This window comes from Barbus barbus (assembly GCF_936440315.1).
Source record: "Barbus barbus genome assembly, chromosome: 20".
Classification (NCBI taxonomy): Eukaryota; Metazoa; Chordata; class Actinopteri; order Cypriniformes; family Cyprinidae; genus Barbus; species Barbus barbus.
The window spans coordinates 1,076,137-1,102,490 of record NC_136748.1 but is presented as its reverse complement, the minus strand read 5'-3'; the positions used below and the strand labels follow the sequence as shown (position 1 = coordinate 1,102,490).

At 35.7% G+C, this 26,354-nt stretch overlaps 1 protein-coding gene across 2 annotated transcripts in view; it reads right to left on the bottom strand.

Annotated features, from left to right (window-relative positions):
• Nucleotides 1-26,354, bottom strand: part of LOC306886021 (uncharacterized protein) — a 129,607-nt gene that overhangs the window by 30,260 nt on the left and 72,993 nt on the right. For both annotated transcript variants that reach the window (XM_079442872.1, XM_079442873.1), the window contains exon 13: nucleotides 5,936-6,175. In XM_079442872.1, the coding sequence (XP_079298998.1) occupies nucleotides 5,936-6,175 (240 nt within the window). The remainder of the gene's footprint in view (nucleotides 1-5,935; nucleotides 6,176-26,354) is intronic.

The window sequence follows — 26,354 nt, the reverse complement described above, 5'->3', positions numbered from 1 at the left end:
AGTGCTGTAGAATCGGTGAGCGGGGCTAAACAGTCAGTCATGTCAGTGCTGTAGAATCGGTGAGCGGGGCTAAACAGTCAGTCATGTCAGTGCTGTAGAATCGGTGAGCGGGGCTAAACAGTCAGTCATGTCAGTGCTGTAGAATCGGTGAGCGGGGCTAAACAGACATTCCACAAGCTGTTGTTTTGGCAGACTGCCTTCAATATAAGCTGTTTTTAGACTAACAACAAAGTTTTGAACTCTGAAACTTACAGGATGATTTTATAGTACAATGAACTCTAAAGAGAATTTTGGTTTCTCAGTTCGTGACCCCTTTAAAGTAACAGCAGTTCAGGTGTGCAAACTTTCATGAGACATCACTTCTGACAGCACGTCAGTCATCTGCGATTCTGCGTGTGATTAGTTTAGTCACATGTGTTGAATACACACATCAGATCATAATATGAAGCAAAACAGCTCTTCACTTGTGAAACACTGAAGCCCAACGTCCTGCCAGGATTCAGATAAGTGGCTCGTCAATATAACTGATGCTTAAACTTTAATGTTTGGTCTCTCTGTCTAGAGTATTTGCCTGTATGCTGGTTTTAATCATGAACTCAGTGTCTCTATTGTCGCATGGATATATTCTCATGACATTCGACTGAAATGAGTGCTGGTGCCGTGTGAAATCCTCACTGCGGGGAAAAGCCCGTCTGCAGCGAGCACGGGATCAAATGGAACAGATCGAATAATCTCACACATAAACCGACGCCAACACACAGACGAGACTCGCATCAATCACCTCTGCTCAACGGCTCCATCTGATGAGCTCACATTTCAGCCCTTTCTAGGATCATTATGGTTTTTTGCACTGTGGTGGTTTATCACATTTTCAGCAAATAAAACCACAAAATTCTCATCACAGTTATAAATGAAAAACCCCTTCACAGAGTTCCTGGATTTTAGAAATCCAGAAAGTTACCATTTGTAATTCACGTTAATCTCACTGGATTTTCATTGTTATTGTGCATGTGTACAATACTTTTACTCATCAAGGAATTGATCAAAAGTGACAGTAAAGACAGTTATAATATTAGAAAAGATGTATGTTTCAAATAAATGCTGTTCTTTTTAACTTTCTATTCATCTGTGAATCCTGAAAAATAAAATGTATCATGGTTTTCAACTGTTTTCAACATTGCTAATAATCAGAAATGTTTCTTGAGCAGCAAATCAGTATATTAGAATGATTTCTGAAGGACCATGTGACACTGAAGAGTAATGATGCTGAAAATTCAGCTTTGATCACATAAATCAATTACATTTTAACATATACTCACATAGAAAACGGCTGTTTTAGATTGTAACAATATTTCACAATTTTTTATTGTATTTTTGATCAAGTAAATGCAGCCTTGGTGAGCAGAAGAGACTTTAAAAAAATTGTGCAGAAAACGTCATAAATGTTTTGTGGAAACTGTGATACATTTTATTTTTCAGGATTATTTGATGAATAAGAAGTTCAAAAGAGCATCATTTATTTACAACAGAAATCTTTTGTAAGATCATACATGTCTTTACCCTCACTTTTGATCAGTTTAATGAGCTATAGTTTTGGCTGTTGAAAATTCAGCTTTGATCACAGGAATAAATGACCTTTTACAACCTGAATTCCGGAAATGTTAGGACGTTTTTTAAATTTGAATAAAATGAAAACTACAAATCACATGAGCCAATATTTTATTCACAATAGAACATAGAGAACATAAATGTTTAGAGGGAGAAATTCTATACTATTATCCACTAAATGAGCTCATTTCAAATTTTATGCCTGCTACAGGTCTCAAAAAAGTTGGCACGGGGGCAACAAAGGGCTGAAAAAGCAAGAAATTTCAAAAAGATTCAGCTGGGAGAACATCTAGCAACTAATTAAGTTAATTGACATCAGGTCTATAACATGATTAGCTATAAAAGGGATGTCTTAGAGAGGCAGAGTCTCTCAGAAGTAAAGATGGGCAGAGGTTCTCCAATCTGTGAAAGAGTGCGTAAAAAGATTGTGGAATACTTTAAAAACAATGTTCCTCAACCTCAAATTGCAAATGCTTTGCAAATCTCATCATCTACACTGCATAACATGGAGAAATCTCTGTGCGTAAGGGACAAGGCCGAAGACCTTTCTTGGATGCCCGTGGTTTTCGGGTCCTCAGACGACACTGCATCACTCATCTGCATGATTCTGTCATTGACATTACTAAATGGGCCCAGGAATACTTCCAGAAACCACTGTTGGTAAACACAATCCGCCGTGCCATGTGCAGATGCCAACTAAAGCTCTATCATGCAAAAAGGAAGCCATATATGAACATGGTCAAGAAGTGCCGTCGTGTCCTGTGGGGGGAGGCTCATTTAAAATGGACTGTTTCAAAGTGGAAAAGTGTTCTATGGTCAGACAAGTCTAAATTTGACATTCTTGTTGGAAATCATGGACGCTGTGTCCTCCGGGCTAAAGAGGAGGGAGACCTTCCAGCGTGTTATCAGCGTTCAGTTCAAAAGCCAGCATCTCTGATGGTGTGGGGGTGCATAAGTGCATAGAGTATGGGCAGCTTGCATGTTTTGGAAGGCACTATGAATGCTGAAAGGTATATAAAGGTTTTAGAGCAACATATGCCTCCCCTCCAGGCGACGTGTATTTCAGCAGGACAATGCAAATCCACATACTGCAGCTATTACAACGGCATGGCTTCATAGTAGAAGAGTCCGGGTGCTGAATTGGCCTGCCTGCAGTCCAGATCTTTCACCTATAGAGAACATTTGTTGCATCATTAAATGAAAAATACATCAAAGACGACCACGAACTCTTCAGCAGCTGGAAACCTATATCAGGCAAGAATGGGACCAAATTCCAACACCAAACTCCAGAAACTCATAACCTCGTTGCCCAGACGTCTTCAAACTCTTTTGAAAAGAAGAGGAGATGCTACACCATGGTAAACATGCCCATTTTGAGACCTGTAGCAGGTCAAATTTGAAATGAGCTCATTTTGTGCATAAAATTGTAAACTTTCTCAGTTTAAACATTTGTTATGTTCTCTATGTTCTATTGTGAATAAAATATTGGCTCATGTGATTTGAAAGTCTTTTAGTTTTCAATTTATTCTAATTTAAAAAAAAATATCCCAACATTTCCAGAATTCGGGTTGTACAATATATTCACATAGACATCAGTTGCTTTAAACTGTAATAATATTTCACTGTCAAATAAATGCAGCCTCGGGGAGCATTATCACACCATTCCAACACATTTGTATATTTAGTGCATGTCTCTGAGCAGGAGTTGGTTTGTGATATCTGAACTCCCAATAATCGTCATGATTGTGAGCTGATCAATAAAAGCAGCTTGAACAGATCTCGTGAGCCATACGGCGCAGCAGATCAGAGTCAGCCGCTCCCAGGGTTCAGAGGAGTGAATCAGGGGCTCTGAGGAAGACATCTGCCCGTATCATCAAGAGACGCACCGTTCTAACAACATCAAGTTTTCATGAGCGCTCAGCAGCTCCAGATCAGTTTGCGGTTAACACAGCGACACTTTAGAGCCGATTTCACCAGGGAGAGCCTTCATTTGCATTTAAATGTCAGATTCATGAAGGGTCCGGAGGTCTCGGGGATTAATTGCTTTTCCCTAATCGAGGTCTCTTAAATAAACATAAAATAATGAAACAATACAGACAGCAAGAGAAAATAATTACAACTATCACAAAGCAAACACATTAATAAAAGGATTAAGATAATATTAGTCTTGGGCTCAGACGACACACTTCACACACCGTCTGACAGATCTGCTGAACGCCAGTCTTTGGTCGGGTTTACATCAGTCTGACAGGAACCAGTCGCTGGATCTGATGAAGTGTGTGAGCTTCATCACATCAGATCTCGTTTGGCATCAAGCAGCACCACGGCTGAGGTTTCACAGTTTCGTAAAACGTATGTAACATTTGTCACTTGAGAATAGGGATGTCACTAACTATTATTTTGGTAATCGAGTAATCTGTCAATTGTTCTGACAAATAATCGGATAATTATAATACATATTTTTAGAAATACAAATAGACCTAAGTGAACAATAGCCTTTAAAATGACTTAAAATATAATAGCAATGAGGCAATATGAGGCAAGTTCAAATAAAGTGTCAAAAGCTAGTCGTCATATGTTTTATTGAACAAAATTGTTAAAATACATAATGTATAATAAACAATAGCGCTAAAGTTCATTACACATTATAACAAATTACTGCAGACGCGTTTAATATTGACTCAACAACATTTAATTAAAATGTCCACTTAAACTTTAATATATGGCAATTTCTTTATGACAGAAAAGCTATAGTACAGACACTGTAATTTCTTGAATATGTGGACATCAAAATGTGTAAACTCAGAGCGAGGGGTTTAAACTTAAATTTTGAAATCGCGATGAACAGTAAAGCATATTGAGAAAGATATTGACATTCTTCTGTGTTTGCGTAGATTTATAAAAGATTTACCTTACAAATCTGATGAAATGGTGCACATTGCATTCCCAGATGAACGTTATAATAAACCCAAACTTACAACAACATGCAGAGATAGAGTTAGACATGCTCCACACATTTAACGTTAAATGATAACAGTTTGTGCGGAGCAGCATTTACTGAGAGCAGAGCCGCTCTGAGACGCATATATTAAACCTGCATCGCATTTATTAATTTAATTGAATAGTAGTGCTTGTGAATTCACTATAGCATTATGCTTTATTATGATTTTTAAATGGGTTTAATATGTGGAATGCGCCACTTCCAGTATTTTGTCGATTACTCGACACGAGCAAAATGCAATCAAGGATTTTTAAAAATCGAATACTCGAATAGAATCGAGGAATCGTTGCAGCCCTACTTAAGAATGAATGGTAGAAAATGCACTTAAAAACACAACATGCACTAACTGTCTTCACACACGTGTGATAAGAATCGGCTGTAAATCTGGAGATTCTAGAGAAGATTGGAGAAGGGTTTCATGTGTTTTCCCACACAAATAAAAGCTCTCTGGTTTGTAAAAGCAGGATTTATGCAGGTTTATGAAGGTAAATTGAAGGGTTTTAAGACCCTGTTAAGACCAAGTAAAGAAAATTTAAGGAAAAAGTTAAATTGAAAACAATATGTCAATAGGGTCTCAAGATGTAAAGAAAAAATATCTGCCAATGGGCTCAGAAAAATCTACTTAATTCAAAGGCAAAACAAGTTTTCAACCCCACTGACAGATATATTTAAAAGTCTCTTGCTCAGGGACACATTGGTGTCTCACAGTGGATTCGAACCCGGGTCTCTCACACCAAAGGCATTTCAATATGCATCTCAAGCAAATGTACAGTATCATGATTTAAGGATGTTTAGATTTTTTTTTACTGTAAAACAAGACAAAATTACTGACAAAGATATTCATGTTTTTGCTTGAATAGTTTATCACTAAAGGATTGTTTTGCAAAAAAGAAAAAGCTTTTTAGCTTTTTAATAATTATTTTCTATGCAGTATTCCTATTTTCCATACTGTATTCATGTATTTTAGTATCAAATATTATCATAAAGTATCATATATTGAATAAACAATTAATATTTAAATGTTTTTTTTTTTTTTTTATGTACATACAGTATTATTATGCACCTGCTTTCCAAAAACATTTCCTTTTGACAAAAACTCAGGGAAAAAAAAGAAAACTGTTGTTGAGTATGCTGGGGACAGTGGGTCAGTAGTTCACCTGAGTGAGATCCGCAGTCAGAAGACTGACCCAATCACAGCCAGTCAGAAGATATTTCATGTGTAATATGTTGGCCCAATGAGCTTCCACTGTGGGCCTCTACGAAAATGTCTCAACACTGGCCACTTTTTATAGAATGTACTGGCTGTTGAAGCAATGACTGACTCACCTGGATGTCCTGTAGTTTCGTGTTCCAGGCCTCGGTGACGGCTGCAGCGTGTTCACGGCGGGTGATGTAAATGTGTGCCTGCAGCACGTGAGCCAGCGTGAGTCTAGAGTCCATCGCACGCAGAACCTTCTCCATGTGACTGAAGCAGAGCCGAGCCTGGAGAGCCACCGGTCCCTTCACCAGCTGCATGGAGCAGGGCACCAGAGCGATCTGTCCCGCGCAGAACACTGCATCCCGCACCTGAGACACACACACAATGAGTTAAACCGCAAGTTAGATCTGCACACACAACAACTCAGAGATAAACCATTCAAACATTCAATTACAGGAGACACACAACACCTTAACGAACACTGTTAATCAATTAATGTAAATTATTTGATATATATATTTATTTAATGCCATGTCAGCATCTTAGGCTATTTTCATGGCAAATAAAAAAATACAAGTATAACAAATACAATAAAAACGAGCAAACAAACAAACAAGTTATATTACACAAGATTTTTTACATTAATATATGATACGAATTCTAAAACTTTTTCTGGCAAAATTATACTAAATAACTCTGAGTTCACTTCATAAAAGAGTTTTCTACATAAATTAAAAGCGGGACAGTCCAATAAAATATGTTTGACAGAAAGGGGAATTTTGCTAAAAATGCATTGAGTAGGGTCTTCACCTTTAAGGAAAAATGCATGAGTCAGTCTTGTATGACCTACAGTATGCGACATCTGGTAAATACCACTTGATCAAATCTAGTTTTAAAGGGTTCATATGATGCGATTTAAATTGTTTCCTCTCTCTTTGGAGTGCTACAAGCTGTTTGTGCATAGATAAGATCCCTGAAGTTGCAAAGACTAAAGTCTCAAAACAAAAGAGATATTCTTTATAAAAGTTAAGACTCGACCATGCCCCCCTAAAACGGCTCATTTAAACACGCCTCCACATGTCTACGTCACGGTGTGAGAAGATTTGCATAACACCGCCCAAATGTATACGCAAAGAAAGGCGGCGGAGCTATTATTCTGTCTGTAGTATTGTTGCTGCCGCCGGCGTCATGTCCTGGAGACGCTGTGTTTCGTTGTGAAAGAGAAACTACTTTGTTTGGGCTTCCAAAAGAGGACACGACTAGAAATCAGTGGTTAAGTTGTTTTTACAGCACTGTTCCAGAACAGTTCAACCCAAATATTAGAGTGTGTGCAGCGCATTTTATGCAGGTTTCCTGAACCTGGAAGAGAGAAGCCGACAATGCTGGCTTACACAAAGGCTGTTTCTATAAAGTGGGGCAATTCCAGCTTTGCAAGGACAGTCTGGCGCTTCTGACTCACAGCCTGTAAGCATGTTTTCTTATTTAAAGAATTTGCCACTGACGATTCAAACACGAGTTTTGAGCAGTGTAGAGTAGCGGCTCCGATCACAAATGCAGACATGGTAATGTTTACGAGGCGTGATGCAACGCAACATGTAAAAACACAGTATAAGTCATTATAATCAGTAATTATGTCCCCACTGGATGCAACAAATGCCTCGTTTATAATAGGTTTTATTGTTTTAGTCTCGTTGCGCCGGGACACAGCATCACAACATTTCCGCCTCACGCTTGAGGTATTCGGCCAATCACAATGCACTGGATAGCTGGCCAATCAGAGCACGCCCCGCTTCTCAGAACGATGAGCTTTGTAAAAATCGTTGCGTTTCAGAAAGCCGGGGCATAGAGGAGCAGCAATAATGTACAGTATGAGGACAATAATGTGTTTTTTTTTTTACCTTAAACTGCATAAACACATTGCATTACACCAAATACACAAAATAATGTTCTTTTTAGCAACGTCGTTTGACAATTTAAAAGATTAAAAATCTGTTTGAAATTCCCGGATGTATTTCATGTAATTTATTATTTGTACTTATTTGTACACACTTCTTGCCACTTATTTAATATATAAGGATTAAATAAAATAATAATAATAATAGGTCTGGGTCCGTATTCACAAAACATTTTATCTTAGCACTAAGAGTTCTCCTAAATAGCAGTAAAAGTTTTTAGCTAAGCGTTTTCTCTTAAAACCTATTGAAAAAGATGCTGAGACAAACTTTTACTAAGGAATAGAGAGAAGTCTTAAGCTCAGAGTGAGGGGGCGGGGTTTAACTCGTTGCTATGGATGATGTCATCTTGGTTATTAACTATGCACACAGTGATTGGCTGATAGCCTCTGTCAGAGATTTATTCATAGAAATATTGTGGAGCATGATATGTTGCCATATTCAAATAAAGGTTTAAAAAAACAAAAAACAAAGTGAATTGCCATATTCAAATAAAGGTTTAAAAATGCAGGATAAGTGTCACCAATTAAACAAGTATATGTTGAGCTAATTGTCAGCCTCTTAAATGTATGCTTCTCAAAAACAATTAGTGGCATATAAACAGCCTTTTAATTAACAGAGTAGAATGATTATGGCTGATAGTAAGACATGCAAACGTAAAAAAAAAAAAAACTGGATGCAAGAACAGCTGTTACTTCTTGCCCAACTGGTTAATAAAAACAAGGATATAATGAAAGGAACATTCAGAGTTGGGGTAACCTCCAAAACCAAAGGTGATACCTTTTTAAAAGGTCATTATCATCAAATGTTTCTAAAATGTTTAAGTTCAGAGGCAGATTGCCAGCAACAGCTATTTTAGGATAGTTTGTGATTTAGTCTATGTGACTTAGGACTGCTCTTCACTACTCCTAACGTTTCACAGATTTAGGAGCTAGTTTTAGTGCTAAAACGCTTTGTGAAACACTCTTAGAGCAAAACTTTAGGAGTCTTAAATTTAGGGCTGACACGCCCATTATTTTTAAGATTTTCTGCTAAATCAGCAAGTTATGAGCTACTTTTAGCCTATACTTTTACTATAAGTGACTCAGTAAATAAAAAGGCACACATTTTCCATCCAAATTACACAAAAAGAGGAAACTAAAGATGCCTAGCAGTACACACATCATGTGAATTGAGTTGAATTTAAAAATAATAATAATAATAATTTAATAATTGTTCATTTATGATACACTTTGGTAGTAGCTTGACCCTGTGATTGTTAATCAGTTAGTACACTGTAAGAAATGGAAAAGATACTAGTAATTTTCCAGGAAATAATTTATATTACCCATTGTAACCCTGTAACCCGAAAACACAATGCGTTAGAACACAATGCGTTAGAACACAATGAGTTAGAACAACACCAATAAACTTGGGGTACACATAAAAATAGTTTTATTCATTACATCATAATTCAGATTTTTTTTTTCAGGAATAAATAAGCAACACAGTAGCGAACCATAAACGATAAAAAATTCCAAAACAAAAATATATAATTAATCCAAAGTTTGAACATTTATAAGTAGAGGAATAAAAATCTAAAACATCTTCATTTGAACGTGCGTAACATGTACAATGACAGCGCAACAATAAGGGAATTATGTGTAAATTTGTCCCGATGGCGCTTATAGGTATAAATGCCCCGTTTTTATTCTGGTTTTATCTAAACAATTTTTTTAACAACAGCGGATTGTAAATAATACAATTTTAGTAAAAGTCAATGACTGTAAGACTTAGATATTTTTTATTGAAAATATATTATGTAGCCTATTTGAAAAACAGCCATGGGTAAAATTACCCCATGGTGGTGTTAATATAATAATTTAAGAATGAAATATATTCTTATTTATTTTATAATTTCTTAATTCAAAACAAAATATTAATAAATACATCTCTGATAATCCCAGGTTGCTATGGTAACGCATTTTATTTTTTTACCCATTAACATCTAGTGGCCACGAGAAATTTAAACCAAAAAGACTCAAGCTTTATTTAATTTTTCAGCATCTTCCAGTGACAGTCATTTCTTAATTTATGGCAGGAGTTATGCAAATTAAAAACAAAGTCAAGATCGATATGAAGCTTGAGTCTTTGAAATTTTTAATGATGTATAGTTTGTGAAGTTAACTGCATTCTTTTATATTAAAATTAGCAGTAACTCTGAACTAATGTAAACAAAGAACGCTGTGCGCTGGCGTCCTCCCACAGGTTAAGAGATTTTAAACAAGCACTGTTAATACACATTTAGTAAACCAAAGGAAACAATACACATTGTAATGCTATAAAGTGTGTACATTGAGAGAAATAAACAGCAGATGTTCATATTAACAACTTCTTTAACTTGAGCAAACACTGCTAATACACATACATTTGTTAATAAAGTTAATAAAATGAAAACATGCATGTTTTAAAGGTAGTGAATAAAAGGAAACGTTCCACCCGCATGCCTCTGCTCAGTGACTGGATCAGTTATGATCTGCGTCTCGGGCCGATGACTTCACTTCCAGGGAGGCACGCCCCCGTCCCTTGACTCCACCCCCATGTCAAAACAGTGCCACAAAGCAAGACGCAAAAGGGAAAACAGTATTGCAAGCTCAAACTTGACTGAAACGCAAAATAAAAGCAGCATTGCAAATAAATGTGTAGATATGGCCATGGAAAATATGTATTGCAAAATCATTGCTTTTGCTGTTTCATTTAAATTTCGCAATTCTTTGTTTGTTTGCAAAACTTATTTTTTTCTCGCAAAACTTCATTTTCTTTTGCAATTCTTTATTTTTGTTTACAAAAAGCACATTTATGTTTTCTCAATACTTTCATTTTCGTTTGCAAAACTTTATTTTCTTTTGCAATGCTTTAAGTCTCTTGCAAATATATGCATCATTAAATTGACTCCATAGGAGAGTCTCCACAACGGGACTTAAGGACTCGTCTGTGCACGAGCCGCCGTCACTGAGCACATTTCAGCGTCAGATAGCCTCTTCTTTAAAACAAAGAAACCAAATTAATACTCTGCTACTCAACTAGAGATGTTTCATTTGTTACAGGTATATCTGTACAGCAAAATGTTTAAAAAAACCTCACTTTTCAATGACGTAGGAGTCGCATTTACAAGGGAATATCTGATCTGTCCGCTTACACAGCAGGCACAAATGCACGTATCCGATTCATATTGGATTTGTTTCCACATATGAATGAGGCCTGAGATCCAGTTCGTATCCAGATCAGATGGTGGATCAGGACCCAGAGACGACCTCTACAGCCCTAAACGTCAGAACTGAGCTGGACGAGTGTTTAATCTTTTACATCATCGACACACTATTTTCCTTTTTTGATATTGTTCAGTTGCTTTGACACAATTTGCATTGTTAAAAGCGCTATAAATAAAGGTGACTTGACTTGACTACCTTAGCCAAAGGTCTCTGATTGACTTTGCAGTCGTTTCATTAAACCTGTGACCATATGTTCTGGACAATCGTGTAAAGACAGGAGCAGAGCTGTCAAGGGAAGACGGTTTTACAGCCGACGTCCGAACTAAGCAAAACACCAGATCTCCACGAAAGTGACCTTCCCGCGATCTCGCGTTTCTTCCCAAAAGAGGAACGCGCCTTTTTGCTCTCAAACAGACAAAGAGACGCAATGTTTTCGCTCAAGTATTTTAAAAGGGACAAATTATACTAGTTTCTGCTATTGAAGCAATATACTCGAAAACTATATATACAATATATTTACAACATATATTAAGGTTGTTTTCATGTCATTTATAAGCTTGCTGTGTTATTGGAACTTATGGTATTGTTGTAATCTTTTGATGTATAATTTCCCTGATCAATATTTGTTCAGTTTCACATGTGTGGTGTGATTATTTAGAATTAAGGATTGTTTCATCTATGGCTTAACCACGTAATGGATACAATTGATATATGTACTTTGGTTATGCAAATATACTTGGTGTTTGATGTGTTATGAAAGCTGATTTCATTAGCAGTAATCTGGTGTGGATGAAAATTGTCTGTTCTCATCAATGTATGATTACAATACGAATAGAAATCTGCTGTCAATAATTTCTTCATGTGATAAAATAACTGAACAAAGATAATGTATGCACGGAAAGAAGCTGTGCAGGAAGAATCCCAAATCGGCCCGTTAAAGACAGATACCCAACTGTGTGTCTCAGTGGGTTGGAAAAGAAAAGTTTTAAGCTCAGCTCACTCAGTCATTTAACATCATGATCGAGCAGTGAACAGAGATCAAGACTCAAACTTCCAAAGAAACTAACATCTAAAGCCTCAGAAACTGAAACCAACTTCCTGGGAGCGTCATCAAGTCAGAACGAAGCCAACCAACCACTGAAGAGTATTCTCGTGACGACGACCGACCAAGCCGTGCACGATCTTTCCCGAACCGGGAAGGAACTGAACTCAACTGAAAGCAAGGAAAGTAAGACAATATTTCCTAAATCTGCTGGAAACTGGTTGTATTCATCGCTAAGAGTAAAGATAGAAGAGTTCCATGCGTGTGATTTCCCTTCGCTTGAAAACAAGCATTAGAACCTAAAACTCTCTTCAGATCAAAACGATTCATTGTCTGCACTTTGTGTGTCTGTGTGTGTGTTTAAGTCTTCTGTTTGTGTGTGTAGCTTAGTATAGTGTTAGAGTAGTGAAATAAACTTTGATTCTATTAAGAAATCTCATGTCTGTTGCTATGTGATTTTTCAAATTATTTGCCAAAGATTGCGTTTACCTACGCTCAAAATTTACCTATGCTAATCTTACCTAATGTCAACATTAACTTACCTAATAAATTCAGTATCACTGTGGCCACGGAATTATCTGAATTGTTATGGCATACTGGTTTAATGCTTGCTGGACAAGTCATTAATGAGGTATATGTTGGACATTTTGATTAATATCAATTAATCATATAAATATCAAATCTTAAGAATGATTCCCTAAAAGCTAAAGTTAGAACAATAGTTATAAAGTTATTACAACTGTAAAGGAGAATTCAACCCACTCTCAAACCTCAACTGGAGGAGGAACAATACAGATTCCATCCCAGACAAGGAACAGTGGACCAGCACTTTACCCTGGCAAGAATACTGGAGGGGGTATGGGAGTTTGCGTATCCAATCTACATGAGTTTTGAAGATTTGGAGAAAGACGATGACGTGATTGCTTGTGGGGGGCATTCTGGGAGTATGGAATGCCCAATACACTAATGCGTGCTATCCGATCTCTTAACAACCAGTATCAAAGCTGCGTTTGCACTCTCACTTGGCCTGGGAACAGCTTGGAGCCTACCTGTGCCCTTCAGCAGAAATATACAGAAAATGAATAGTTGCCAAACACTAAATTCTAAATTAAATATAGATGAACCCCTTAAAGCTATAAAAGTTATTGATTTCCTCTTTTTTCTTTTGTTCTTGGATTAATAGACATCACAGCAGCTGGTTATTAGTTTATTTGCCTGCTATTGCTTTAAAAACTGCTGCTGCTGAACGTGACGCGGATCTGACACGCATCTTATTTTCTCACAAATCTCTTTACCTTTTCTGACCCACTTCAGGTCTTAAAGTCGGACGAGTTGAATCGGGTGTTTTAGATGAGGGAGACAGTGCTGGGGTGCCTCAGGACAGTTTTTAAAACCATTTGAGAGACGATGCATCACATATATGCACAGTTTTAAGGCAGCTTTAATCGCCTTCATGACTTAACTGACGGCATAACTACGACATTGCATGCACGTAGTTTATTTCACTGTTTGATATGAAATGATATAGGCTACAGCGCGCACCGGCACCTTTGTGCGTGTATTGGAAGAGCGCGCGCTACGAGCACAGTATCTTTTACTCACTCGTTTGACTCGGAGGCGAAGTTAGAGCGCGGGTCTGAAACGTCTCCCGTTTGATGTGGTCATAAAGACGTTTTGCATCTAAATAAACGCAATCCTTTTCAAGAAAAAAGAGACAGAATTAGCAGTTATGTGTAGGGTGGCCAACCCTAGTCCTGCCCCTGCATTAATTGCGTTAAATATTTTCAATGTGCTTATCTGAAAAAATTAATCACCTAACACTAATTTTGGCACCACTAATAGAAACATAACATTTTTCTGAAATATATACATGCATGTGTGTGTATTTATATATACATATTAAATATACACAGTACACACACATATATTATGTAAACAAAAACTTTTTTAATTAATCGTTTGACAGCACTAAAATAAATAAATAAATAATATTGCGGAATTTCTCACATTTTGCATGCAGTCCTGTTTTTTTTTAAAGATTTTTTTTAAGGCAAAACTAAAATTGAGAATTTCAACTGCATGAGTGAGAATTAACATTAACTTTACATTTATTTAGCAGACGCTTTTATCCAAAGCAACTTACTGAGAAACATCAAATATTTTGTTTCATTTTCTCAGTTTTAACACAAATTGCAATATTCCAAATTATATTAGAACTAACATTTTCTGCATTGTATAGGAAATACAAGTTAACCAGAATATTAAACTGCTACTCAATGACAGCTTTATTTAGGATACATTTGCAAGCCTGCAGCCCTTTTATATTTTGATACATTTATTTAATATTTGAACATATTGTTCACTATTAGAAAATAATAATGCAAAACCCATGAAAGATAAACAGAATCTAATAGCTTGCATAATATTCTACATAATATTCATAATTTTATTATAAAGCATTTGTACAATTAAAAAAGACTTGATTTAGTTTGATTTTCTAAGGCTTTCTTGAAGGTTCAGCATCTGAAATCCCTAACCATTTAGTGTAAAAGAAAAGGTTTCAAGCCCTAATTTGTGGCCTATAGGTGGAAACAGCCATAAATCATAAAACAGTGATCGTTTCACCCAAATATCAGAGCCTTACATCAAAAAAGGTGCAATTCATTACCATTATTAAAGCATTTGTGTTTGAACAGCAGAGCATCAATTAACACGCTACACCTTCATTGTGATTGTATCACCTAGAGTTCCCGTTTCACACCAGCGATGAAACTCCAGCTCCTACGCATTCATAACAAGCTGATAATTAGCTGAGAATCCACAGACAAACTCTCTTCTGAAGCTTAATCCTGACAGCTAAAAATACACGAGGCGAGCACCATCAGATATGCAGGAGAGGTCAGGTCTCGTAGGTGATCAGGTGTTAATTGAAGCTCTGGTGAAGTGTTTAGCGCGAGGACAGTGACCTCTGCAGCGATCACAGCGGACTCGATCAATTGGTACATACTGTCAAACGCAGCTTTAGAGCCAATTAGCATGCATGTGCAGATACTGCATTTAACCAGATTACCAGAGCGACTCTAAAGCCCTGGCCAGAGCACACATGTCCAGTCTGCATAGCACCGGCCGCTTGACCTCCACAGCGTCACAGAAGGTGATTTCTGGCGGTTGGTGGACAGTAAGAAAGCTAGGCATGAGTTTAGAATATAAACATGGGTTTGTTGTAAAAACTGCTGTACATACGCACAGGATTAGTCTTCATTGTGTAATCATATAATGTACTGTTCTAGCATCACTGACATGCTATTATAGCTTTTGTTTTATTTTGAGTTTCAGTTTTTATATTTTCCATTTTCAAGTTTTAGTAATGTTGATGTTTTAGTCATTTTAATTCACATTTTACTTTGAATTTGTTTATATATACAAGTTAGTATTTCAAGCTTTAAAGTTTTAGTCATTTTGTAGTTTTTTAATGTCGTTCTAAATGTTTTAGTTATTTTGGAATATAACGTTAAACAAGATGAAAATGATAAATATTTCCAAAGAGTTTTTCTTTTTACATTTTCTATTTTAAAATTTTTAAGTAGTTTTGTTGGGTTTTTGTCATTTTTATTATTATTATTATTTTTTAAATGTCTATAGTTTTTATTATAATTTTTTATTTCAGTTTTAGGTTTTTAGGTACATACATTTAAAATAAAATGAGATAAAATGAGAAATGATTTAAACTATTTTTCAACTATATTTTTATATTAGCTGTTTTCAAGGTTTTTTATTTTTTTTTAAGTTTCTCTAGTTTTTAGAAATTGTTATGCCGGTTAAATTATTTTAATACATCAAGATAAACTAGAGGAAAATTATGTTTCCAATTTCATATTTTCCATTTTCAAGTTTTAGTAATCTTGTGTTTTTGAAAAATGTTTAATGTCTATAATTTTTACCTTTAATTTCAGTTATTATTATTTTTAGTAAGTTAAACTAGATGAAATTAAGAAATGTTTCCAATTAAATTTTATTTTTATATTTTTTGTTTGTTTTTAGTTTGTTTCCTTTTTGTTAGCTTCTCTTAAATGTCTTTATAGTTTTTAATTCATTTTTTATATTTAGTTAATTTTGAACTAAATGTGACCCTGGACCACAAAACCAATCATAAGGGTATTTTTTTTTAAACTGAGATGTATGCATCATCATCAGCTGAATAAATGATCTTTCCATTGATGTATGGTTTGTTATGATAGGACAATATTTGTCTGAGATACAACTATCTGAAAATCTGGAATCTGAGGGAGCAAAAAAATCTAAATATTGAGAAAATCTCCTTTAAAGTTGTTCAAATGAAGTTCTTAGCAATGCATATTACTAATCAAAAATGAAGTTTTGATATATTTACGGTAGGAAATTTACTAAATATCTTGATGGAACATGATCTTAATATCCTAATGATTTTTGTCATAAAAGAGAAATGTATAATTTTGATCCATACAATGTATTGTTGTCTATTGCTACAAATATACCTGTGTTACTGATGACTGCTTTTGTGCTGCAGGGACACAGATGAAAAACAGAAATGTTGCATAGGAAACTAGCTGAAATATACAATTTATTTTATTTCAGTTTACATTTATTTTATATCAAGTAACAACATTTTATTTGTATGGTTTCAGTTTCAGTTGATTATAATATCCTTGGCACATTAATCACCAGCATGACTGTAGGTTTGATGCTCTATAGAGTTCAGTGCACTGGAGAACCTCATCAAACCAAACTCCCATCACCTCCTGCTATTCTGTGTTGGAGACAAACTAGTCTGTGCATATCGAGTCCAAACACTTACGGCCAAACTGATTCTCCCGCAGCAGAACTAAACTGAAGGATCAGAATCTTAGAAAGCGTGAGGATGTTTGGAAATTCATCTGCTGCTCCTTCTTCTCTGAACAAAATCAGCATTTTAGAAGATGAGCTTGGGAAACAGCAGATCAACAAACAGCGTTTGCTGCAGGGAGGAAAGAGTCACATCCATTTCCATAATCATACGGGTTTCTCATGATTCCCGGCTCCTGGCTTCACTTGTCAGCTTTGATGAATCTTCATTCGCGCCCGGGCCGCTACAAATTACCGGGACGGGCGGAAGCTCGCGGCCTTCAAACAGCCGATCAATCAGCGCATCATTTACCTGTGAGCGTTATTTGGGATCGTCTGCGCCTCCAAGACAAATCAGCATTGGCGTTCCAGTTATGAGCCATCAAGCGGCATCAGAGCTTCGGCATCGGATCTTCTAACAGCTCGGCCTTCACAAGCCCTCTCGCCTCCGCCGGCCCGCGATCTGTGCATTTGAATATCAAAAGCCAGACCTCTCGGCTATTATAATATTTAAAAATAAAAAACAGGTGCGATGCGATCAATTATTAAGAGGCTCGCTCAGGTTACCCTGCCAGGAGGAGATCTGGGGAATACTATTTACATAAAATTAACAGTTCAAAAGAAGGAGTTCACACACCAATCAAACTTGTTAATTGACTGTCAATGGTGTGTCCCTGAATATACAACACAACTACATAATTCATCTGCACCGCTGACAAGGAAGACAGGCCAATTTGCATGGGCATCCGAAATCTGATCAACAACTACAACGGCCCATGCATTTTTAATAGAGCCGAGGGAGACGATTAATATTCATAGGGGTCAAACTACGCTGCCGCGTGTCGTTTAACTCTTCAGGAAAGTGCAACTTTCAGAAACGGCTCCATGCATTCTCAAGCTTTATTTCACGGCTCAAACAGTTTCACGGTTTCTGCATAAGCTCAGACGGCCGGAAGGAAACACGTGTGTAAATGTTCCTCCTCCAGCCAGCATTTTAATGGTCTGCGTGTGAAATCTCGGAGGCCCCGGATCTTGTTTGTTTGTTTTATAAGCGCTGGCAGTGGAGGTGACCTTAAAGATGCGAGCTGCTGCCAGAAGACGAGCCGCGCCGGGGAAAGTGACCTGCTATTGACGAACAGTCAAACTCGGTGGCTCCGGTCAAGGACACACCATCAGGTATGCTAATGGACTCACATCCCAACTGGATCTTCATGCATAATTGATCACGCTGAGGAACGGCACACATATAGAGACGCTCCGGCTCCTCACAAACACAGCATCATGCGTTACTGTACACGCAACACTTCAGACACACGTGTGTGTGATGATGCTGTTCAATTACAACTTTGCAGAACACTTTCTCTTTATGATTCCAGGCCATTTCCATAAATCAGTGCACTGATCCCAAAATAACACTGTTCAGGACCTCAGGACCAAATAACTAAAAATATATTGTTTAGCGTGTACGTGATTTTAAAGTGTGAGAAGAAAGAGAGTGATGGAAGTGATGGAATAAATCATATTTATGAGACTAACTGAGACTAGTTTGGCAAATATACTACTGGTCAAAAGTCTGGGATCAGAAAGATCACTTCTGCTCATCAAGGCTGCATTTATCTGATCAAAAATACAATAAAAATTCTGAAATATTATTACAGTTTAAAACATCTGTTTTCTGTGTGAATATGTGTTAAACTGTAATGTATTTCTGTGATCTGCAGCTGTATTTTCAGCATCATTACTCCAGTCTTCAGTGTCACATGATCTTCAGAAATCATAATAATATACTGATTTACTGCTCAACAAACATTTCTGATTATTATCAATGTTGAACACAGTTGTGCTGCACAATAATTCTGTGGAAACCGTCGTACATTTTATTTTTCAGGATTCACAGATTAATAGAAAGTTCAAAAGAACAGCATTTATTTGAAATAGAAATCACACTTTTGTCACATTATAAATATCTTTATAAAAGTATTTAAAAAAGGGATTTATAATACTAAAAAGATATTAAAATAATATTACTAAAATTAATATTTTTTACAAAATGTATATTTTAATACATTAAAATGAAATAAATACCAAACTAAAATTAACTATTTAATACTAAATTACAATTAAATTTATACTAGTATTGATTTATTTCAATAAAAAAAGAAAGCAAACTGATCCCAAACGTTTGAACAGTAGTCTAGAATGCAGCTATTGACCAATCCCGATCAAGTATTCCAGAGCTGTGCAGACGGGAGTTTAGTGAAGAGCTCTTCCAGCTTCAGCTCTTGTGCTGGCGGTGAAGCACCTCACAAACACAAACGCCCGCGTCACCTCACAGGAGATCAGCCTTACTCCAGCGCTGCTACCAAACGCACAAAGGAAACTGGATTCAGAAACCAAAGGTGTAACAGAAGTGTGTGAGAGGAGCGTGTGTGTGTCCGTCTGACCCAGCACGCCCACAGACGCTGTCACATCGGCTCCTGTCAGCTTTATGCTGGTTATTCCTCTCTATCTGTCCGCTGTTTGGAGCGCAAGCAAGCTCACGCCAGGGTCATTACAGTTTAAACTAAAAAATAAATGTTAACTGACAAAAAAAAAAAAAGAGAAAAGATTTCTCTTTAATGAGATCTCTTTAATATATTGATAAAATGTCTCGTTCATTAAGGTAACCGAACCAAAATGCAAACAAATATATCTTTTTGAGCAAATTATTTATATATGGTATTATTGGTATTATTTATGTATGATATCATGCTCTATTATTATTATTATTTATTTAAATGTGAAAAAATATTGCATTACAAACATTTTACTGTATTACGATAAAATGGGATCTAAATGTGCAACATTTATGTTTTTATAAAGAAAATAAATTCTATTTTAGGAGCATTAAACGATTTTTGCATTGCAACATATTAATAACAATCAAACACATTTTGCCACCAAATCTCTCTAAATAAGATTATAAAAATATCATTCTCATTAAAGCAAAATAAGATATATTATTCAAATAGCAAATTATTAAGCTATCATTTTCTATCACTTAGTTTAACTTGATGTACTAAAATAGCTAAAACTGAAAACTGTATAGATAAAAAAAAGACGACGTATGCAGAAAATATCAAAATAAACATTTTTATATTTTCAACAGCATCTCAATGACACTGAAATAACACATGGTCAGACTCTGGAGAATCACACAACACTCAAAGCGTTATTTTATATTATTTGTTTGAAACCAACAATGTTCTGAAGCTGAAATATTCAGACATCTGATCATATCTGTCCAAATCATGCGAGCGGTTCTGTCAGCGAGGAAGAGGAGGGAAAGTCATGGCTCTCGACCTCTGCGTCTGTGACAAATTGGTTGTGAGGCTTTTTCGACTGATGCACATCCCACAAAACCCCGCGACCTGCCCGCGAGACATGCCAGGCCCCGCCACGCGCCGCTCTATCAAACAGCATCTTTCCAGGACAATGCAAATGATGACAAACTCCATCATCCCGCATTGTGTGCTCTCCTGCTAATCTGCCTAATGCCCAGCGTCTCTCGCCGGATCTGATGGGGTCTGGTCCGGTTTGTGAGGGTCTCTGCTCCAGACCCGCGGCTGATGTCAGGCCGTGTCACATCACACACACTCACACTCACACACACACACACCTGCAGTGTGAGATCTGCTCAAGAGATGGCAGTATGACTTCAGGAAACACAGCCGAGGTCTGCTCATTAACACCAGAGAACCACACACACACATCTTCCTCATTATCAAATATCAACGCGCTTTTATTATCTTCACAGGCTCTTACACCTGTGTTTTATTTGACCAGCAGCTTTATTTCAATATATGAGCTTCTGGAGTGTTTTCTATTAAAACATCTCAACTATCTGTGCCAGGTTAACATTCACCCTTTGTTCTTGTTTATTTTACAGTACACATTTTTTGTCAAATGCTATTTATACTTTGTTACATATGGATGGATAGATGAGCACACAAAACCTGCCATGCATATATATTCTAATAAAAAAATTATTCTATTTTGTATTTTAATTATATTTTATTACTAAAATATCAAGAAAGAATGATATATTATTGAGCAAATTATTTATAAAGCAAACTTATTCTATTTTAGGATCATTACACTAGGATCGAGACATTTTGGTGACAATTAAATTAAATCAAAAGCGTCTTGTTCTCATTAAAATAAAGCAAAACGTGATTATTTAGATAGCAAATTATTAAGATATAATGGTATTATTTAATTTATTCTGATTTAAATGTAAAAATTTAATAGCAGAAATTACTACATTACATTAAAAAAATATATTTGAATGATCAGAATGAAAAGAATAAAATACTTTTTTTGTTTGCATTTCAGCTAAGTGGCATTAAAATAATAATGATAAAACTGGGGGGGGGGGGGGGTGATAAAATAGGATCTAAATTTTAAGGGGTCTAAAACAGGCTTCATTTTCATTTCAAGGAAAGTAATTTTTTCTTTTAAATTTGTGAAGCAGGCATGTTTCTGTAAGACGCTGAAATATGAATAATGAATCTGCATAAGAGTGAAGAAGCTGCAGCTCCAAACAGACATTTGTCTATTATTAATCTGCAACACGTTTATATCTGCAGAACAACGGCTAATGAGGGTTAAAAGGTACAACTCCAATGAGGCCCAAGATGAGAAATGAACTACGAGAGTGGCTAAAAGTAAACGGAAGAGAAACGTTAATATCAGTGAGTCATTGACTTCAGCTGCAGCCGTTAAAAGCAGCATCTCCCTAATAAATGAAGAGGAGAGATGACGGCCGTCCTCGGACCGCGCTCTGACCCGCGGCTCTCTGATTGTCAATGTCTGTCCCGTCAAACGCCGGCGTACAGGAATAGACCCTCGTTACCATAGTAATGGGCTCTGGACGTGATGAAACCGGACAGCGCTCGCTGCTCTTCAAATATAGCACTTATTATTCAGTTTTTATATGTGCATCTTCCATCTGCAGAATGCAATTCAAATGTGCACAGAATGTGTGTTTGTCTGGAGATACTGTGCTGTTTTCAGCGCTTTAGATTTAAAAACATCCAACGCCACACATGATCCTGCCACACTTCACATTCACATGCATTCAGCAGCACTGGACACTGAACACACATCATGCTATTATTTCATGCATTCTCATTTAAATGCAAAAACATTACATTTTACTGTAAAATAACGAGAAAAAGACAGAAAATGACATATAGCTAATTATGTGTATACACACACACACACACACAGTATATCATGCTATCATTTAATTTATTATGATTTAAATAAAAAATACTGCATATTAAAAACATTTTACTGTAAAATGACTGCATTATATTAACACGAAAATTAAAGTCTAATTTTAAGCAGAAAATAATTAATTATTATTATGATGGCAAGTTATTTATATATCCTGGCATCATGTAATTTATTGAGATTTAAATGTGAAATCATTACATATAAAAAACATTTTATGGTAAAATCACTGCATTACATTATTGACAAAATAATATTTAGATTTGGTATATATATTGCATATAAATTATTTGTATACATATGAAGGTATTATTTAATTTATTCCAATTTTTAAAAAGCATTGCATATTACAAACATTATACCGTAAAATTACTGAGAATTATAATAATGAGAAAAAAATTATCATTCTATGCAGACAATTATATATTATTTAGCAAATTATGAATATATCATGGTACTATTTAATTTATTCTAATATAAATAAAAACACTGCATTTTACTGCAAAAGTACTGTATTAATGAGATTAATGAGAATGTTACATAATGAAACATAACTATTGAGGATCTCCAACGAAAATATATATATATAAAAAAGTCAAAGGTTTTAAGTTTTTTTTTTTTTTTTGGTTAATTGGCATCAAAATGGTTTGAATGAAAAAAGGGTTTCTAAATCCTAAATCCTACAAACATGCTTGACTTTAGGTAAAATATAATGTTTCTTTTAAGTGCTGAGAGGACACGTGGTTTGGATGTTTTTGTGAGAATCCCGCAGACTCTTGAATCTGCATAAAAGTGAAGATGCTGCAGGCTTTTGAAATCTGCTTGAGAGACGGAGGTGAAACGGAGGAAGCGATACGCTGGATATAAGAGCGCTGGTGTGTTTGTGGACAGACAGTGGCTGCTTGACATGAAGAGCCAGTCAGAGGCGGATCGGATCAGCTGTGAAGAGCAGCTCATTAATGATCCGCTGCTCGACATCACTGAACACCCATCATGCTCGGCTGCAGGCCGGGTTCATCCTCACAAACAGCAGGGCTGAGCACAAGTGCTTCACGCTCTCCGTTTCTACATCTGATTCAATGGACTGATTCATCAGAGTCATCATCTTCAAATGTTAGGTCCATAAATGGCATTTTAAATCAATTAAAATGTTTTAGGGTCAAATGTGGCCTGCATATACTCTGATTTAGTTGCTGTGGCGCTTATTTTCAAGTCGTTAGATTTCCCGACTCTCACTAATTACAACCAATTCAGTTCAGCTCAGATGAAGTGCAGGTCAATACTGCTGTTTTTACAAGCAAGAAGAATCTTGGTGCACATAACTATTAAATATACAACATAAAACAATAATATCAATATATACATAATGTGAAATAATATATCATTCATCCATGTGTTCATTAAGTATTTAAAAAAGCCTTGATTACTTGTAGCTATATTATAGTATATTACAAGCACTGAAGCACTTGTATGAAACATTTTGGCAACAATCGGTCATGTAATTTGCTTTTAATTTACAGACAATATTAAGAAATATACTGAATATCATGAAAAATATGAGATTTTTTCCATTGGTGCATGTAATTATTACTAAATATAAAATTTAAACAATAATATCAATATTAGTAATATGAAGTAACTTAATAAAATGTTACAAGATTCAATTACATTCTTCCATATATTGATTTAGTGTTTAAAACACCTATTTGTAGCTACAGATTTATAGTATTATTCTACTAGCATTCACTTTTTGTGTTTTAAACTATTTTTTGTTTCCCCTATTTTAAGTCGCTTTGGATAAATGCATCTGCTAAATGATTTTTTTTATTATTATTATTTTGTTTCAGACGCATTTGTTTATGCAGTTTCAAATGTATTTACAGACAGTATTAAGAAACATTAAAATATTGTTAGATTGGTGCATATAAATGTTTCTGAAAAATAAAACAATATTTATGTATTAGTAATATGAAATGATACATCAGTAATATGCATTGCTAAGAACTTCATTTGAACAACTTTAAAGGAGATTTTCTCAATATTTAGATTTTTTTGCTCCCTCAGATTCCAGATTTTCAAATAGTTGTATCTCAGACAAATATTGTCCTATCATAACAAACCATACATCAATGGAAAGATCATTCATTCTAAAGCTTCTATAGCGTATATATTGAGGACTATGAGACATGACTGGTGTATCTCGGTGCGGTCGGTGATGCTGAACGCTGCTCTGGCGAGGCGGATGAAAGCAGGACAGTAGAAGAGCTCATTTTTCTTCAGCTCAATTGCTGCTGAGCCCCGCCGCCCCCGTCTCTCCCGTCTCTCTCTGGCGGTAAGTGATTGCTGGCTCTTTTATTAGAGCTGATAGCATCCTAGCATTGTTTGAGCGCCGGCTCGCGCCCTACTGCTCTAGCCTGCAGCGCTGCATATTACTGGGGCATTATTTCATGCTTGCCTGCCTCTTTTATCAACTGCTTCTGAAGTAATGTTAATAGACTAGAAAATTGAGACATTTATGAAGTATAGGCAGTGTTTATGAAAAAATCCATAAAATTTGACAAGGGCGAGGTGAGATAAAAGCGGCGCTTTAATAGATTATGGCGAAGGGAGATCACCGCGGGCTCTGACGAGCTCCTCCTCAGAGACGCCGCTCATTTAGCTGCGTTACTAACTAACGTAAATGTTCTAATTAATCTGTACACAACGCACCTCCTGCCCAGCGAGCCTCATTAACTGCATCTGCTAATTGAAGCGGCTTCCACACACAACACATCTACACACACGAGCTTGTGATCGCCACGACACACACCAGACAAAAGTTTGGAAGAATTGTGATTTTTTTAAATGAAAGAAGTCTCTTCTGCTCACCAAGGCTGTGTTTATTTGATCAAAAATACTGTACAAATGTGAAATATTATTACACTGTAAAACAGCTGTTTTCTATGTGAATATGTGTTAAACTGTAATGTATTTCTGTGATCTGCAGCTGTATTTTCAGCATCATTACTCCAGTCTTCAGTGTCACATGATCTTCAGAAATCATAATAATATACTGATTTACTGCTCAACAAACATTTATTTTTATTATCAATGTTGAAAACAGTTGTGCTGCACAATATTTCTGTGGAAACCATCATACATTTCATTTTTCAGGATTCACAGATGAATAGAAAGTTCAAAAGAACAGCATTTATTTGAAACAGAAATCTTTTGTCACATTATAAATGTCTTTACTGTCATTTTTGATCAATTTAATGCATCCTTGATCAATAAAACTTTTTTTTTCTAACTTAATCAAACTTTTTAACAATTTCCACAAACATATTGTGCAGCACACCTGTGTTCAACATTGATAATAATCAGAAATGTTTGTTGAGCAGTAAATCAGTATATTATTATGATTTCTGAAGATCATGTGACACTGAAGACTGGAGTAATGATGCTGAAAATACAGCTGCACATCACAGAAATACATTACAGTTTAACACATATTCACATAGTTTCACACTGTAATAATATTTCAGTGCAATGAAGAACAGTATATGCATCTAAAAAGACACTTCAGATAAATAAATTAAGATTATGTTAAGAATATTTTATTTCTTTTCATATTTATTCAATACTTAATACTTATTTTTAACTTTAAAGTGTCTTCTTGGCAGGGTTAATATCGTTAAGTAAAACTAAAACCGTAAAAAATGTACTTGAAATAAAAATAAATGTTAACAAAAAAAAAAAAAAATTAATAAATAAAAAAAACATTAAATATTTTTAAAATCTCATTTTAATTTAGTTTAACATGGTGTGCTAAAATAACTGAAATAAAAATTAATAAAAATATATCCATATCAATAAAAAATTATAACTATTTAAAAAACAAGCTATTTTAAAACAGCTATTTGAAACCGCAATAATATTTCACTGTTTTTACTGTTTTCTTGATCAAATAAATGCAGCCTCAGTGAGCAGAAGACTTCAATGATTCCAAACTTCTGACCGATCAGAAATGAAATTACACGAGTTGCTGTTAATCAGAGGAGTGTTCGTTATCTGAGCGGCAGGAGCATCTGTGTCGCCACATTCATTCCTGAGCACCATGCGGGAGAATCCGGCCTCATTGTTTTAATCGTTTCGCCCGCTTTAAGAAGATTACTCAAATGTTCCC